Here is a 14,111-nt window from a genome sequence, read left to right on the forward strand (position 1 = left end):
TCTGTGTTTGTCATCAAAGTATTAATATAGCAAAGTCAAAGCCCTCCCTTCACACACACCCCCCCCCCCCTTCCCTCCAGCCCCCTGTGGTATCTCCCAGTCCTGAGCCTGGTGCCCAGCTGTGTTCTTAATGAGTTGGCACAGACCACTGCACCCCTAATACAGGGGGGGCCCTGGGCCGTCTGGCAGGTGGATTACGTAATGAGTTATTCCCAGAGACAGAAACAGGAGTGCGAGTGTGCAGGTGTGTTTGTGTGTTGCGAGTGAGTGTCTGTATGTGTGTGTTACAGGTGTGTGTGTGTGTGTGTTGCGTGTGGGTGTGTGCTGCAGGTGAGAGTGTGTGTCCAGCCTCTCTCTTTCTGAGTGGTGGGATTAGCCACAGTGGGGTGCTTCCTCATCTGACCCAATGCGGGTCTCCACCTGTATGCTAATGAGACAGACTGCTAAAGGACAGTCTTCCCTGGATTAAGCACTCCAAATTACAAGCATAATTAATCACACGCATAATTAAAAGAGGAGCTGATTTCCCTCGGGGATCGAAAGGAAAGTTTGGGAGATGGAATTGAACTCACTCAGTCGGTGCATCCGCTCATAGGTTGGTTCCAGTGTCCAAAGTTTGTCGTGTGTGTGTGTGAGCGTGTGTGTGATTCACGGGAAGGAAACTAGAATCTCTGTTGACAAGAGAGACTCTTTGAATGTTCACGCTGATGATCAGTTTAGTTTAAACAGCCTGTGTTGTAAATAATGGTTGAAGTGTGTGTGTGTGTCTGTGTGTGTGCGTGCGTGCGTATTTGTTCAGTCCTGTTTTAAGTGACACTTTAAAAGGACAACACATGATCAGTTTGCATGACAATCGTAACACACACACACTTAATGGCAGGATGTAAGAGAGCTTGTGCCATGGGCCTCTGGAGGCCATGGTTTCACTCAAACATTTGAGCACCATCAGTGTACTTTAGATGATATGTTGTATAATATGATGGGCATATAGGATGTGATCAGGACATGTTAGGATGTAATCGGGACATGTTAGGATGTGATCAGGACATGTTAGGATGTGATCAGGACATGTTAGGATGTGATCAGGACATGTTAGGATGTGATCAGGACATGTTAGGATATGATCAGGACATGTTAGGATGTGATCAGGACATGTTAGGATATGATCAGGACATGTTAGGATGTGATCAGGACATGTTAGGATGTGATCAGGACATGTTAGGATGTGATCAGGACATGTTAGGATGTGATCAGGACATGTTAGGATGTTAGGGTGTGATCAGGACATGTTAGGATGTTACGATGTGATCAGGACATGTTAAGATGTGATCAGGACATGTTAGGATGTGATCAGGACATGTTAAGATGTGATCAGGACATGTTAGGATGTGATCAGGACATGTTAGGATATGATCAGGACATGTTAGGATGTGATCAGGACATGTTAGGATATGATCAGGACATGTTAGGATGTGATCAGGACATGTTAGGATGTGATCAGGACATGTTAGGATGTGATCAGGACATGTTAGGATGTTAGGGTGTGATCAGGACATGTTAGGATGTTACGATGTGATCAGGACATGTTAAGATGTGATCAGGACATGTTAGGATGTGATCAGGACATGTTAGGATGTGATCAGGACATGTTAGGATGTGATCAGGACATGTTAGGATATGATCAGGACATGTTAGGATGTGATCAGGACATGTTAGGATATGATCAGGACATGTTAGGATGTGATCAGGACATGTTAGGATGTGATCAGGACATGTTAGGATGTGATCAGGACATGTTAGGATGTTAGGGTGTGATCAGGACATGTTAGGATGTTACGATGTGATCAGGACATGTTAAGATGTGATCAGGACATGTTAGGATGTGATCAGGACATGTTAAGATGTGATCAGGACATGTTAGGATGTGATCAGGACATGTTAAGATGTGATCAGGACATGTTAGGATGTGATCTGGACATGTTAGGATGTGATCAGGACATGTTAGGATGTGATCAGGACATGTTAGGATGTGATCAGGACATGTTAAGATGTGATCAGGACATGTTAGGATGTGATCAGGACATGTTAAGATGTGATCAGGACATGTTAGGATGTGATCTGGACATGTTAGGATGTGATCAGGACATGTTAGGATGTGATCTGGACATGTTAGGATGTGATCAGGACATGTTAGGATGTGATCAGGACATGTTAGGATGTGATTGGCTTGATGGCATTGTGAAGCAGGGCTCAGCTGAGTGCAGTCCTATTGGAGACAGTGGCTCGGTGTAGTCCTATAAGAGACAGAGTAACTCTTTCACGGTCAACACGGATGTCGAACGTGCTTGGAGACAAGCAGAGGAATTTATGTGAGACGTGTTAGTGTATGTGTTAGAGAGTGAGTGTTTGTGTGTGTGTGTGTGTGTGTGTGTGTGTGAAAAGGTAGATTGAGATGTCAGACAGAAGCCTCTGGCACACACACACACACAAACTCCCAATTCCGACATGTAAACAGCCAGGTAGGTCTGGACAAGGGCTTCCTTATTTCTGGATGGAAGGGCATCTGTCGCTAGAGGAAATTAATGACTGTGGCATGCACACACACACGTACGCACACACACACAGACGTACACACAGGCAGATGATCCAGTGACATGTTTGCATGTGTGTAAGCCGCTCGTGTTCTGTCCCCCTGGGTGACATTTTCATAAAGCTATGGGGAATACTGAGACCCATGTGACTTTGAGAGAGCGATGAGGGGAGGAAAGCAGGGGAACCTAGCTGAAAAAAAGATGAGAGGGAGGAAAGTGGAAGAAGCCAACACACATCCTTGGAGGAAGATGAGGGTGGAAAGTTGCGTTCCTGTCACTGTCGCTGTCACAGCCCTAGGCACCTCCTCCTCTCTCTCCTCCTCCTCTCCCTCCTCCTTCTGTCCCTCTTCCCCCCCCTCCTCCACCTCCTCTTCTCCCTCCTCCAGTGCTCGAGTCTCTCCATTCCTCTTTTCCTCCTCTATTCCGTTCTCTCTGACCCTCCTTTGCTTCTGACCGACGCTTCCGTCTTTCCCCGTCCTCTGTACCCCTTTCTCTTTGTTTTCACCGTAATCCCTTCTTTTCTTGGCTTTCTGTGAACCTCTGAGTCGTACCACATGGTCAGAGGTCGTAGGTCGTCGGCGGAACGCCGCGACTGTCGTCGCCCTTCTTCTTGTTTTACGCCCAACGTTTTGCGAAATCACTCTTTATTCACGTTTTTATTCATGTAAATAGGGGAATGTCGTGGAGATTGTGAATTATGTCTGTCTTTGAAGTGTAGAGATGAGAGGAAGAGATGGGGAGAGAGAGAGAGAGAGAGAGAGAGAGAGAGAGAGAGAGAGAGAGAGAGCGAGAGAGAGACGGTTGTTGTGAGCTGTGGTTCAGAAAGGCAGAGACCGGGGAGAGAGATAGATAGAGAGGTGGCATTTAAACTTGTGTGCAACTCCAAAGTTAGTCTCGGAGGAGGACACCCTTGGAGGCTGGCAAAGATGGATCTATCAGCCCAATAACATTCTTATTAAAATGAAGGCCTGCGGTGCAGGCCTCACAAACGCCCGCTGAATTTGATTAGACAGAATTGTGCGCGTGTAAATGGGGGTGTAAATATGGGTGTGTATGTGCATGTGTGTATGTATGTGTGAGTGTGTGTGTGTGTGTGTGTGTTTGTTGGTTAGTTATTTCTTGCTCAGGAGAACCTGAAAGGAAGTGCTGACTTGTGCTCCCTGCTCTCAGCAGACCGGAGAAGATCCTCACTCACATCCTTCACTGTCGCTCTGTCCTGTATCACACAGCCTGTGTGTGTGTGTGTGGGGGGGGGGGAGGGGGGGGGGGGGGGGGGGTTAGCTCGAGGCCCAGGAAAGGGTATGTGCCATTTGTTTGTTTGTGTGTAAACCGGAGGGATTCAGTGTTAAACAGGGTGTTGATGTACGGAAGCCACCCATGACCCCCCCCCCCCCCTCACACACACACACACACAGGCTGTGTGATATAGGACAGAGCGACACACACACACATCCAGCACTGACTACCCCATTGATTGAAGTGAGTCATTAAAGATAATTTGTCGCCGCGGCACTCTTGAACCGGTTGAGCAGTGTGTATGTGACTGTGTGTGTGTGTGTGTGTGTACGTGTGTGTCTTTGGGAGCAGTTGGGGGCTGGAGAGTCTTCGCCAGTCGCTGTCTTTGTTTACTCTGATTATAATGTTTAGATGGAGCAATATGACCTGCATTCCTGAAGGATGGTACTAATGATGCTCACTCACACATGCACACATGCACACACTGATCTGGAGAAAACATACTGTAGAAGAAATGAGAAGTGTTAATCATTGGTATTATGTTGTGGTGTGTGTGTGTGTGTGTGTGTGTGTGTGTGTGTGCGTGCGTGCGTGCACTCACAGCATGTTCACCATTTGTATTCTTCCACTATGATAACCGGGAACCCCAAGGAGTTTCAGGGAGGTCATAATGTGTTCATAAAAGGAGACACACACACACACACACACAGGCTGGTAGAGCATCCTGTGTGAGCGAGTTCACAGAAACACTGCAAATGTTTGAAGGAGAGGAAGGAGGCTGGGTGGAAAGCAAAAGAGAGGGAGAGAGAGGAGGAGGAGGAGGAGAAGAAGAGAGACAGAGGGAGAGAAAGGGGAGGGAGGGAGGGAGGGAGGGAGGGAGGGAGGGAGGGAGGGAGGGAGGGAGGGAGGGAGGGAGGGAGGGAGGGAGGGAGGGAGGGAGGGAGGGAGGGAGGGAGGGAGGGAGGGAGGGAGGGAGGGAGGGAGGGAGGGAGGGGCACTGTAAGAGAGGGAGACAGGAAAAATTGGGAGAAAGAGAAAGAAAGGCGAGACAAGGTAGAGCCATGCTGAAGAAAAGCGTACAACAGTTATATTGCAGTCATTTTTTTGCCAGTGGAATTATTATTGTTCCCCCTGCCTGGTAGCTGAGATGTGGTTACTTTGCATTGTGCCAAGTAAATACAAACATGCTGTGAAACTGAAATACTGTTAGAACTCTTCGAGCTCTTTGGATCCCTAATCTTTGTTGTACTTCCTACATGCACATACAAACACTATTTGTATGCGTCTTTGGCCCATTTTTGTACAGACCATTACTTCATTGACCCACAATCATTGAACACAATGCAGTCCATCCGTTAAGGGTTTAGAGGTCAGTGTTGGCAGCACAGTCTTCCTGTCTGATGTGCTTACAGTTTCGAATAACTTTGTTTGAAAAATGCATCACATTTGCTGAATCAGGTAAGCGAGGAGCGAAGCCAGTTAAAAAGAGCTAAATTAGACAGGAAATGATTGTTCTGGGACAGTGTGTGAGTGTGTTTGTTCTCTCTGGAGTCAGATCTTTGTGATTCATTGCTGTCTGATCTGACAGCTCAATATTAAAAAGCCTTCAACCTGCTCCAGACAATGAGAGTTATAGGGCTGTATGAAAGGTGTGCTCGTGTAGTTGTGGGTGTGTACTTGTGTGTTTATTTGTGTACGCGTGTGTCTGTGTGTACTCGTGTATGTGTGTGCTTGTAGGTGTGCCGGTGTGTCTTAGGAGTGTAGTTGTGTGTATTTGTGGGCCTGTGTGTGTATTTGTCTCCTTGTGTGCCTGGTGTTGGGGGATGCTTGTGTGTGTGTTTGTCTCCTTGTGTGCCTGGTGTTGGGGGATGCTTGTGTGTGTGTGTTTGTGTGTGTGTTGTGTGTTTTGGGGTTTGTGTGTAACATGCTGAGTCAGGCTACTCTCAGCTTAACTGGATCCACGTTGTGAAGCCTTCCTAACTCTGATGTTTGAATAACTCTCATCTCCAGCCTTGTCTGTCTCACAACCAACACCTGGGTCTAAACAATGCATGTCACGTTGTGTGTGGGTGGGTGAAAGCGACAGTGTGTGTGTGTGTGTGTCTTCTGAAAAGCAATGCTTAACAAGCTTTTTCTAGCTAAAATAGCATAAATGTTTGATAACTGCCAGTTCTATTCCAATTCTTCTCCTAACCACCACAATATCTCTCTCTCTCTATCTCCGTCTCTCTCTCTCTCTCTCTCTCTCTCTCTCTCTCTCTCTCTCTCTCTCTCTCTGTCTCTCTCTCACACACACACACACACACACCTGCCCATGCTGTGCCAGACACGGGGGAAAGACAATGAAGACCTACTCTCTGAAATGGCGTCCAACTGACACAGGACCTTCAAATGACCCAGCATATGGGACACACACACACACTCATTCACTCAAACACACACACACACACACACACTCAAACCCACACACCATATCTCACACACACACTCAATCAAACACACACACACAGTCAGCAGGTGCAAAACCTGACAGACGGACACCGTACTGTCTTTTCCCTGCTCCCTAACACACACACAGTCACAAACACCTGTGAAGTCTGGAGGGAATCTCGGAAAAGGAAATGATTCCGAAGACTTAATTAAAAGTAAACTTTGCCCGAGATTAGAAACTTGGTAGGTGCGTGCCCTTAGTTGATAGGAGCATTGTCGTCTGAAATATCACCACCCCTAAGAAATGCTAAAACTTTGGCTGTGGAGGTGTCTGCGTGCGTGTGTTTGTGCGCTTGTGTGTGTATGAACCAGATTTATACATAAACATATTATGTGTGTGTGTGTGTGTGTGTGTGTGCATGCATGTGTCTTTTGTGCTTTTCTTTTCTTCCGTCTCATTCTTTCTCTTTCCTGTGAAATAAAGTGGAACTGTTTGAGGTGCTGGAACAATAAAGTGGTTTAATCCATCACACTGTTCTGTCCTGGTCAACAAGTTTTACCAGTGTCCTTAAACAAACTGCCGGAGGCCAACAGGCCATCACTTATTCACTCCCTCTCTGTCTCTCTCCAACTCTCCTTTTGTCTCTCCGCTCTCGCCCGTCACACCTTCTCAATATCTGTGTCTCACCTCAGTCTCTCTTTCAGTCTCTCTCCTGCTGTTTGTGTCCTGTCTCTCTCTCCCCTCGCTGTCTCTCTGTCTCCTGTTTCGGTCTCCCCCCCTTCTCTCCCTGTCTGTCTCCTTATCTCTCTGTCTGCACCCTCTGTGCTATTTGGTTCTCTTCTAAGTGACTTCATATTTGTTTTTTTGCACAGCCTTGAGAAATGGCTCTGTGTCTCAGAACGCTCTCTCCAGCTCTTTCTTTCTCTGTATATCTCTATCTCTCTTTCTCACAAACACTCATACAGTATACGCTATATCCTTTTGCTCGCACTCACTTACACCTTCTTCCTCTCGCTCAAATACAAACACCCACAGCAGAATACATCTCTTTTTCCCTTATCTCCAGCCGCACCTCACGCGTGACACCTTCTCCACTAAGTGTTTGGGTGGAGTGTGTCAAGGACTGTGTTGTAACAGCGTGTTTTGATCTCTTCACCGTGGCACTGTCTGAAGAAGCCGTTCGCTTCTTCCATCTCTCTCTCTCAGACCCCCTCTTTCTCCTCTAACCTATTCAGCGTCTCCCTCATCTCCCTTTCTCTCTTCTCCGCGCTGTTTCGCCCTCCCTCCCTGCCTCCCGCCCGCTCTCGTCCTCTTGGCTCCGTCTCATAACTCCTCGCTCTCTCTTCCTCTCGCTCAAGGTCTGGGGGAGTTGCAGGAAATGAGTAGTAGAGTGTGTTCTCTGAGGTGGTGTTGAGGCGAGTAGCACGGTTTGGTTTGTATTTCTGGGAGAGAGGAGATGAACCACTTCTGAACCTCCGGGACACAGCACGCACGCACGCACGCACATACACAATCTCTCTCAGATACACACGTATGATCGCGCACGCACACACGCACACACTCTTATTGATTTATTGATGAGCATATCCCGACCCTCACCTCAGTTCATCCCACTAACCAAATCACTCACCCTTTCAATTTATATGGATCTGAATGTGTTTACAGCGGGCACACACACACACACGCATGCAAAATCATGTTTGTGCTCGTTAGAACGACTCCTGACATAAACAGAAGAGGACGTCTTGGAAGATGGAGGTCAGTTCCGGCCATTCTTCAATGACCTCAGTCTCCTAGCCTAGCCTAGCGCTGTATCCATAAACATTTAACAGGAAGCACTATCAACGCCCGGCAGACGCTAACGCTATCTGAGCGCCTGATAAAAACCAGTTCAAACAGAGGAGGGCGACAGGAAGGTCGAGGACATCGCTCCCATCGGAATCGCCGGGCCGCGTTCCATTTCTGTCCTCGGATCCTTCCCTTATCTCTCCCCCTCAGTTTCCTACTGGACAGCAGCGTTCAGACCTGTGGGGGACTGCCCTAGGCCAAGATGACCACACATCTAATAAGGCTGAGTGTTCATATAGCATGTTTTTTCCAACGGTTCCCGGTGAGGAGAGAGCGCCTGTGGCCGTCAGGAGGAAATGCGGCTCTGAGAGATTCTCGTTGCAAATCTCTTGGTTCTTTTCAGAAACAACGTGGGTGTTGTCATCGTGTCAGGATAGGGGAGGGGATCTGGAAATGGACAGGGAAGGGAATAGGAACGCACGGGGTTGTAGCAGGAGACAGGGTAGAGGACAGGGTAGGTGACAGGGAAGGGGGTAGGGAGAGGAGAAGTGGTTGGATAGAATGTGCTAGTGACTGGACTGAATCCAGGCTGTTGTCCCGTGGCTGTAAGGGGAGTCCCCGCCCTCCCCCCCCCCCCATCAGTGTCCTCTCCAGGGTCATTTGTTCAGTAAATATGTGCTACTTTAAGTGGGCTGGCCCTCAGGCCACCTGGCTGAAAAACCCAATTACAGCCAGCAAACATCTTCATTGTTATCACTGGAGGAGTGACGCTTGTTTCGGCTCCCAGAACAGCCCCGGCCCGGACATCGATCGCTATCGAGGCGGAGCAGGGTTTTACTAATGGAGCCTTCTCCAGCCTCGGAGTCCCCTTGTGTCGGTGTGTGTTTTTGGATGTGTGTAGGTGGGTAGCACTGCTGACACAAAGACGCACTAATGTGTGATTCCCCTGTGTGTGTGTGTGTGTGTGTGTGTGTGTATGTGCTTCTGTGTTTGGGGGATGTGTGTGTGTGTGTGTGTGTGTAAGCCTAGTTAGTATATCTGTAGCATCATGTGTATCTCCACTCCTCCTTACCATGGTGTTCTACTGCCCCTAGTGGCTGCTTTTAAGACTACAGTCAGTTTTTTTTGTTTAAACCTCCATCCTCTTCCAGCTTCAGCAGCTGTTCACTCACTGTAAACATATGTACATATCAGGACAGTACATGGATGTCATGACAACTATGTGAAGAGCTATGGCTGCTTCACGTACTGTCACTGCGATGTGTATGACAGTGTGTGTGTCGGATATTGGATAGCGTGTCATCGAGTATATATCCACACTTACCCGGCCAGGGGACCAGGAGTGGTGTGTGTGTGTGTGTGTGTGTTGTGTGCTCTGTTCCCCCCCGAGGCCAATGTGCAGTCAACACAGGTCGAGCAGAGAGGAGGTGTCGGGAGGGCACTGTTCCTGTGGTTGACCTCGTTCTCCCTCCAATGTCCCCGGTGTCGGGTCCTCTACGCTGCATTACCTGCCGGCAGGATGAGCTGCCGTCTTCTCCTCGGGGTAATATCATGGTTGTTCACGTCGCTTTGAAGCAGAATGGCGTTTCGGGCCCTCTTTGATGTCCGCCTGGCCGCCGGTGGACAATTGATTCGCTTCGTTTTCACGTTTTTCTTTGTTCCTTCTTGTTTGTTTTCCTCTGCCCAGGGGGAAGCGATGGACTATTTTTGTGATACATTTATTATATATATATATACATATATACTTCCCCCCAAAAAACACACCCAACCACATATTAATTTTTTATTGGACGTTTTTGGTCTTTTGTTCTCCTGAGGGCCATTCAAATGAAGCAATTATGAAACGCTGAGCTGATACAGCAGAACAGAGTCATCGTTTGATTGGAGAACGTCAGGACACCATCGAGCACGACTGTGTTCCCTCCTGTGAGGGCTTCACGCGTGACGATACCGATCAAATCCCCGCGCGAGACTTCCTTTCAGTATCAGTCAGTCGCATGACACAAGCACAAAGCATGCGCTCACACAAGTATAACCTAGTCAATAACTCCACAACTCCATTTGATGCATCCTAGTCATGGATGTTGCAGTAGCACCGACAAGGTTTGACAGCACTGTAGCTATGTCGGTCTACTGTACTCACAAACATCCATCCATCAACTCCTGGTATGTGCATGGGTAAAGTTAGGGTTGTGGCATGTTTGTGTGCTTTGGGTTTTTCCCGCTCCACAATCAGACATGGTGTTCTGCTCGTCCACTCCTGGAGGACTGGCAGGTTGGGCTGTCACCTTGTTTGTCTCCGTGGTTACTTTCTGCTTGGTGGTCAAGCATGAAGCTATTCTGTGTGTTTGTGTGAAGTAGAAAGTGTGTGTGTGTCTGTGAGAGAGAATGTGTGTGTGTATGTGTGAACTCTTCAGGCCCCAGATTAGTGGCTCGTCTCGTCGTGGCTGGTTGCTCAAGCAGAATAAAAAGGTCTCCAAGTAGAGTAGAGGCTCCATCTTTGACCAGCCCTCAGCCCCTCTACTGGGCTTCTGACCACTCCAGTACAAGCACCTGAGTTCAGACTTCAGACACCATCTCGGCTCAAGTATTCATTGTCGGGAATTTGTGTTCTTTTTTTCCTAATAGAGGATCAGGTGTTGCAGTTCGGGGTACTCGTCAGTACGTCCAACACCTACGAACCTGTTGCTCCCGGAGACGCCAGGAAGCCCGTCACCGTGACGACGGACCAGCCTCTGCTCTGGAGCATGGGCATTCGCCAGGACAGTGACGCACGAGAGTGAATGACAAACTAATCTGGGACATCCTAATAGTCAGGAGTGGATTCCTCTTATGGGGGTTTTCAGATACTGTGTAGTTGTTGCCTCAAACTACAGTGTGAAGTGACTGGCAAGAGGAGTCACTCCTACACTATTGAGATGCACCCAAGAGTGTTTATCTATACTAAAGACCTTGTTCCAAACCAGAAACATAATTGCAGCCCAACAGCTGTTAGAAGGCTGTGTAAATCAGTATTGATAGTCATATTTAGAAGAGCTGGAAGTATCTGGTTTGGAACCAGGCCCAGCCTGTGCCTTCACCAGAGTCTCTTAATGAACACGGATTGTCTTTTATTTTCAATCAATTTATTAACAACAGTCACAGTACAAACTTTGTGCGCAGAATGCAAAAAATCATCCCTCACACATTCATCCATTCCACCCCCACGACTGTCCCACCGCACCGGGTGTCTGGGTAGTGTAGTCCTGTCACCCCTCTGCACGTTCAGCCACCCCTGGGAGAAGAAGCAATGAGAGAGCATGTCAGTGTTGCCAGGCAGTAACTGACTAACTAAGGCAGTATGTCGACTATTCTAGAAATTATGAATGCCTTTTTAAACCAGAGACGAAGCCAAACGTATTCACTCCCGCCGCAGATCTGCTTTATCGACCCGAGCGAGCCAATCATTGTCACTGTGCACACTAAGCCATCCTAATTAAATCTCGTATAGATTTGTTTTTATTTTTCTGTCGCCCTATTGGGATCCTTTAATCGCAGACTTCACATGATTGCGCTTAGGAACACAATTGCAAATCAAATGGAAATGGAAATGACTTGAATGTTTTCTGGAAATGCGCTGAATAAATGCCTGTGTTACCACAAAGCTGTTGTGTGTGTGTCTGTGTTCAAGGCTGCGAGAAGAACACGTCAGAAATACCAGCTGTGGCTCCTTTTCTCACTAGACAGCTAAGCTGTTGGAGCACCAGCGCTCAAATACCAAATGACTGCCCTCCATCTGTGCCCTTAGACGGCTGTGACCATCAACCACACATGTCGATTCATTTCCCAAATGATCTAGATGTAGAAATGAACCTAGGGACCTTGTGGCTCCGTGGTAGTGTGTTTGATCTAGAGGTTGCAGGTTTAAAACCACCCCTCTTTGGGTAAATGCGTCTGCTAAATAAACACATTTCAACTCAATTTCACGTGCTTATTAGATGCTCTTTTGTATGTCGCTTCTGGATTTTAAAAAATTAAAAAAATTAAAAATAAAAACAATCTGGTACATGAATAAAAAAAAATCTGGAATTTCCTTCCGGATTTATAAAGTGAATTGAACTATTGTGAAATCGATTCATTTACTACAGGATATCCACTGTGGACAGGTGTAGGACCATCTCAGTGTGGTCTCTGGGACAGGAGAATTCGTCAACAAGCAAAAAGTTAATCTCTAATGATCGGATCGACCTCTAACGATTCCGACCTGATTGAATGAGGAAAGCCACATTCTAGCGTGTCAGTGGGGGTTGTCAATCATGCAGTCAGCTGTCTCTCACCTATTCTGCTGTATGGTGTCTCTGTTACTCCCTTTCCACTAACGCAAACCTAGTTCTGGTGTGTCACTAGTGGAGGTTCGCAGTCGACTTTTTTGCTTTTCCACGGACTAGAGAGCCCTGTCGTAATGTGCAGGCCTATACTTTCCCAGCACATCAATAACAACAGCCTACAGGCGCTCTCCTAATGGCTTGTTATACTTACTGGTCAGCCCATGTTAGGGTTGAGGCTCTAACATTTCCCATGGAAAGCCATTAAAAGAGCGCTCGCTGGTCACAGTTTCCGATGGGTCACCAATTTCGGTACAGCACCGGTTATTTTGCTGTCGAAACGCAACTGGTACGAGATTGAGCACGGTTTCTGATTTGGCCCTAAAACTGACTTGGTGGAAAAGGAGTAGGCCCTAACTGACTGGCAGGTACACAGAATAGGTTTGTAGGTGCAGAATATGTGGCTTATGGCAGGAGCTAGGCTTGTCTATCAACTAACACACATACGCACACACACAGGGAAATGTTCCATGGGTCACAGATGCAGTACTTACACAATAATGTTGTTGATGGGGATGTGGATGAGTTTCACAAAGAAGCCAATGAAGCCCATGATGGCAAATCCAATGGCTGTAGCCATAGCAATCTTTTGGAACTCTGAAACGTCACAACACGTAATTTTTTAAGCAAACATGGTTTGCAAATTTCGATCAGTCCGATGTGTGACTGCAAGAGTGAGACTTACCTTTTCTGTCAGGTTTTGTACATCTCTTGACGAGTCTTATCGAGTCTTTAACAAACTGCCGACTGGGCTCGACAAACTGCATAACCTGGTCCATGGTGCTCTGGCTTCATAGAAAGTACAAGGGGCAGATCAGATAGACTGCTGAGCTGACGTTGTCTTAACATGCCAGTTAGTTAGCTAGCTATGAATTGCTATCCTAGTTCTCAAATTAGTCTCTATGTCAGGCTAGGCACTAAATGAATGATTCCCAAGCTTCGCATTTCCACAACAAGCTAAGCTTATTTACATTTAAATATAAATAATAGCCACAAAAGGCTGTTTAGCCAGTTAAACTGGCTAATTCAGTTACTAACTACCTAGTACTGTACTACTAGCTTGTGCTAGACAGTACGAGTTGATGGTGCTTAGCTAATAAACACATATAAACCATCGGGAAAGACTACACGTCAATGATTAAATTATTGCAAATTAAATATATGTAATTAAAAACGTTACTAACCTTGAACACTCGATCAATATGTCCAAGAAAGGGGGAGCTGAAGGCAGCCACGTAGCTTTCGGAACCTTTTTGGATGGAGAAGGGATGACGTCGGAATCTCACTTCCGGCTGACTTTTAAACTTAAACTTTTAAATAAAGGTTGAGATTAACTGTGTTTTTACCATGTCAAAAGTAAAATGTTATCCCCCCAAAAGGTAGGGAAAGATACAGAATACAGTTAAATAAACGTTGTTTTAGTTTTTTTCTAAATGGAGGCAATACAAGCCTGTTATTGACTGGTGAAGAAGACCATGTGTCTCATTAGTAATGATTTATGGTTAAGGTGGTCTCTGAAAAGGAAAATGTATTGTGATGTTTGTATAATGTATTGAAGAGTGGCTATACAAATACGGTTTGATTCGTTTGCCTCCTGAATCCTTTTGACCCCGATGTTGAGGGAGCACAATAATTAGTTTTTTTCAGCCTCACTAATTGAAGGTCTAGACACAAAATATTACAGCACCAGTCAATAATGAT

The 14,111-nt window shown here is 46.7% G+C and overlaps 2 protein-coding genes across 8 annotated transcripts in view; one reads left to right on the forward strand and one right to left on the reverse strand.

Moving 5' to 3' along the window:
* tpk1 (thiamin pyrophosphokinase 1) overlaps nucleotides 1-11,689 on the forward strand; it is a 43,413-nt gene extending 31,724 nt beyond the window's left edge. For all 5 annotated transcript variants that reach the window (XM_084703730.1, XM_084703734.1, XM_084703733.1 and 2 more), the window contains one exon: nucleotides 10,675-11,689. In XM_084703730.1, the coding sequence (XP_084559856.1) occupies nucleotides 10,675-10,829 (155 nt within the window). In that variant the 3' untranslated portion in view covers nucleotides 10,830-11,689. The remainder of the gene's footprint in view (nucleotides 1-10,674) is intronic.
* On the reverse strand, nucleotides 11,150-13,733 carry sec61g (SEC61 translocon subunit gamma). 3 transcript variants are annotated; one of them, XM_084703740.1, is made up of 4 exons: nucleotides 13,595-13,731; nucleotides 13,096-13,199; nucleotides 12,905-13,007; nucleotides 11,150-11,320 (listed from the first exon to the last, which is right to left on the reverse strand). In XM_084703740.1, exons 2-4 carry the CDS (start codon nucleotides 13,187-13,189, stop codon nucleotides 11,311-11,313), a joined length of 207 nt encoding a protein of 68 aa, XP_084559866.1. In that variant the 5' UTR covers nucleotides 13,190-13,199; nucleotides 13,595-13,731; the 3' UTR covers nucleotides 11,150-11,310. The 3 variants fall into 3 exon arrangements, with proteins under 3 accessions (XP_084559866.1, XP_084559867.1, XP_084559868.1); XM_084703741.1 differs by having other exon boundaries at nucleotides 13,096-13,195; nucleotides 13,595-13,691; XM_084703742.1 differs by lacking the exon at nucleotides 11,150-11,320 and having other exon boundaries at nucleotides 12,901-13,007; nucleotides 13,595-13,733.
* Between the last annotated feature and the right edge of the window lie 378 nt (nucleotides 13,734-14,111).

Source organism: Hypomesus nipponensis, chromosome 8 (assembly GCF_054491055.1).
Source record: "Hypomesus nipponensis isolate SF chromosome 8, ASM5449105v1, whole genome shotgun sequence".
Taxonomy (NCBI): Eukaryota; Metazoa; Chordata; class Actinopteri; order Osmeriformes; family Osmeridae; genus Hypomesus; species Hypomesus nipponensis.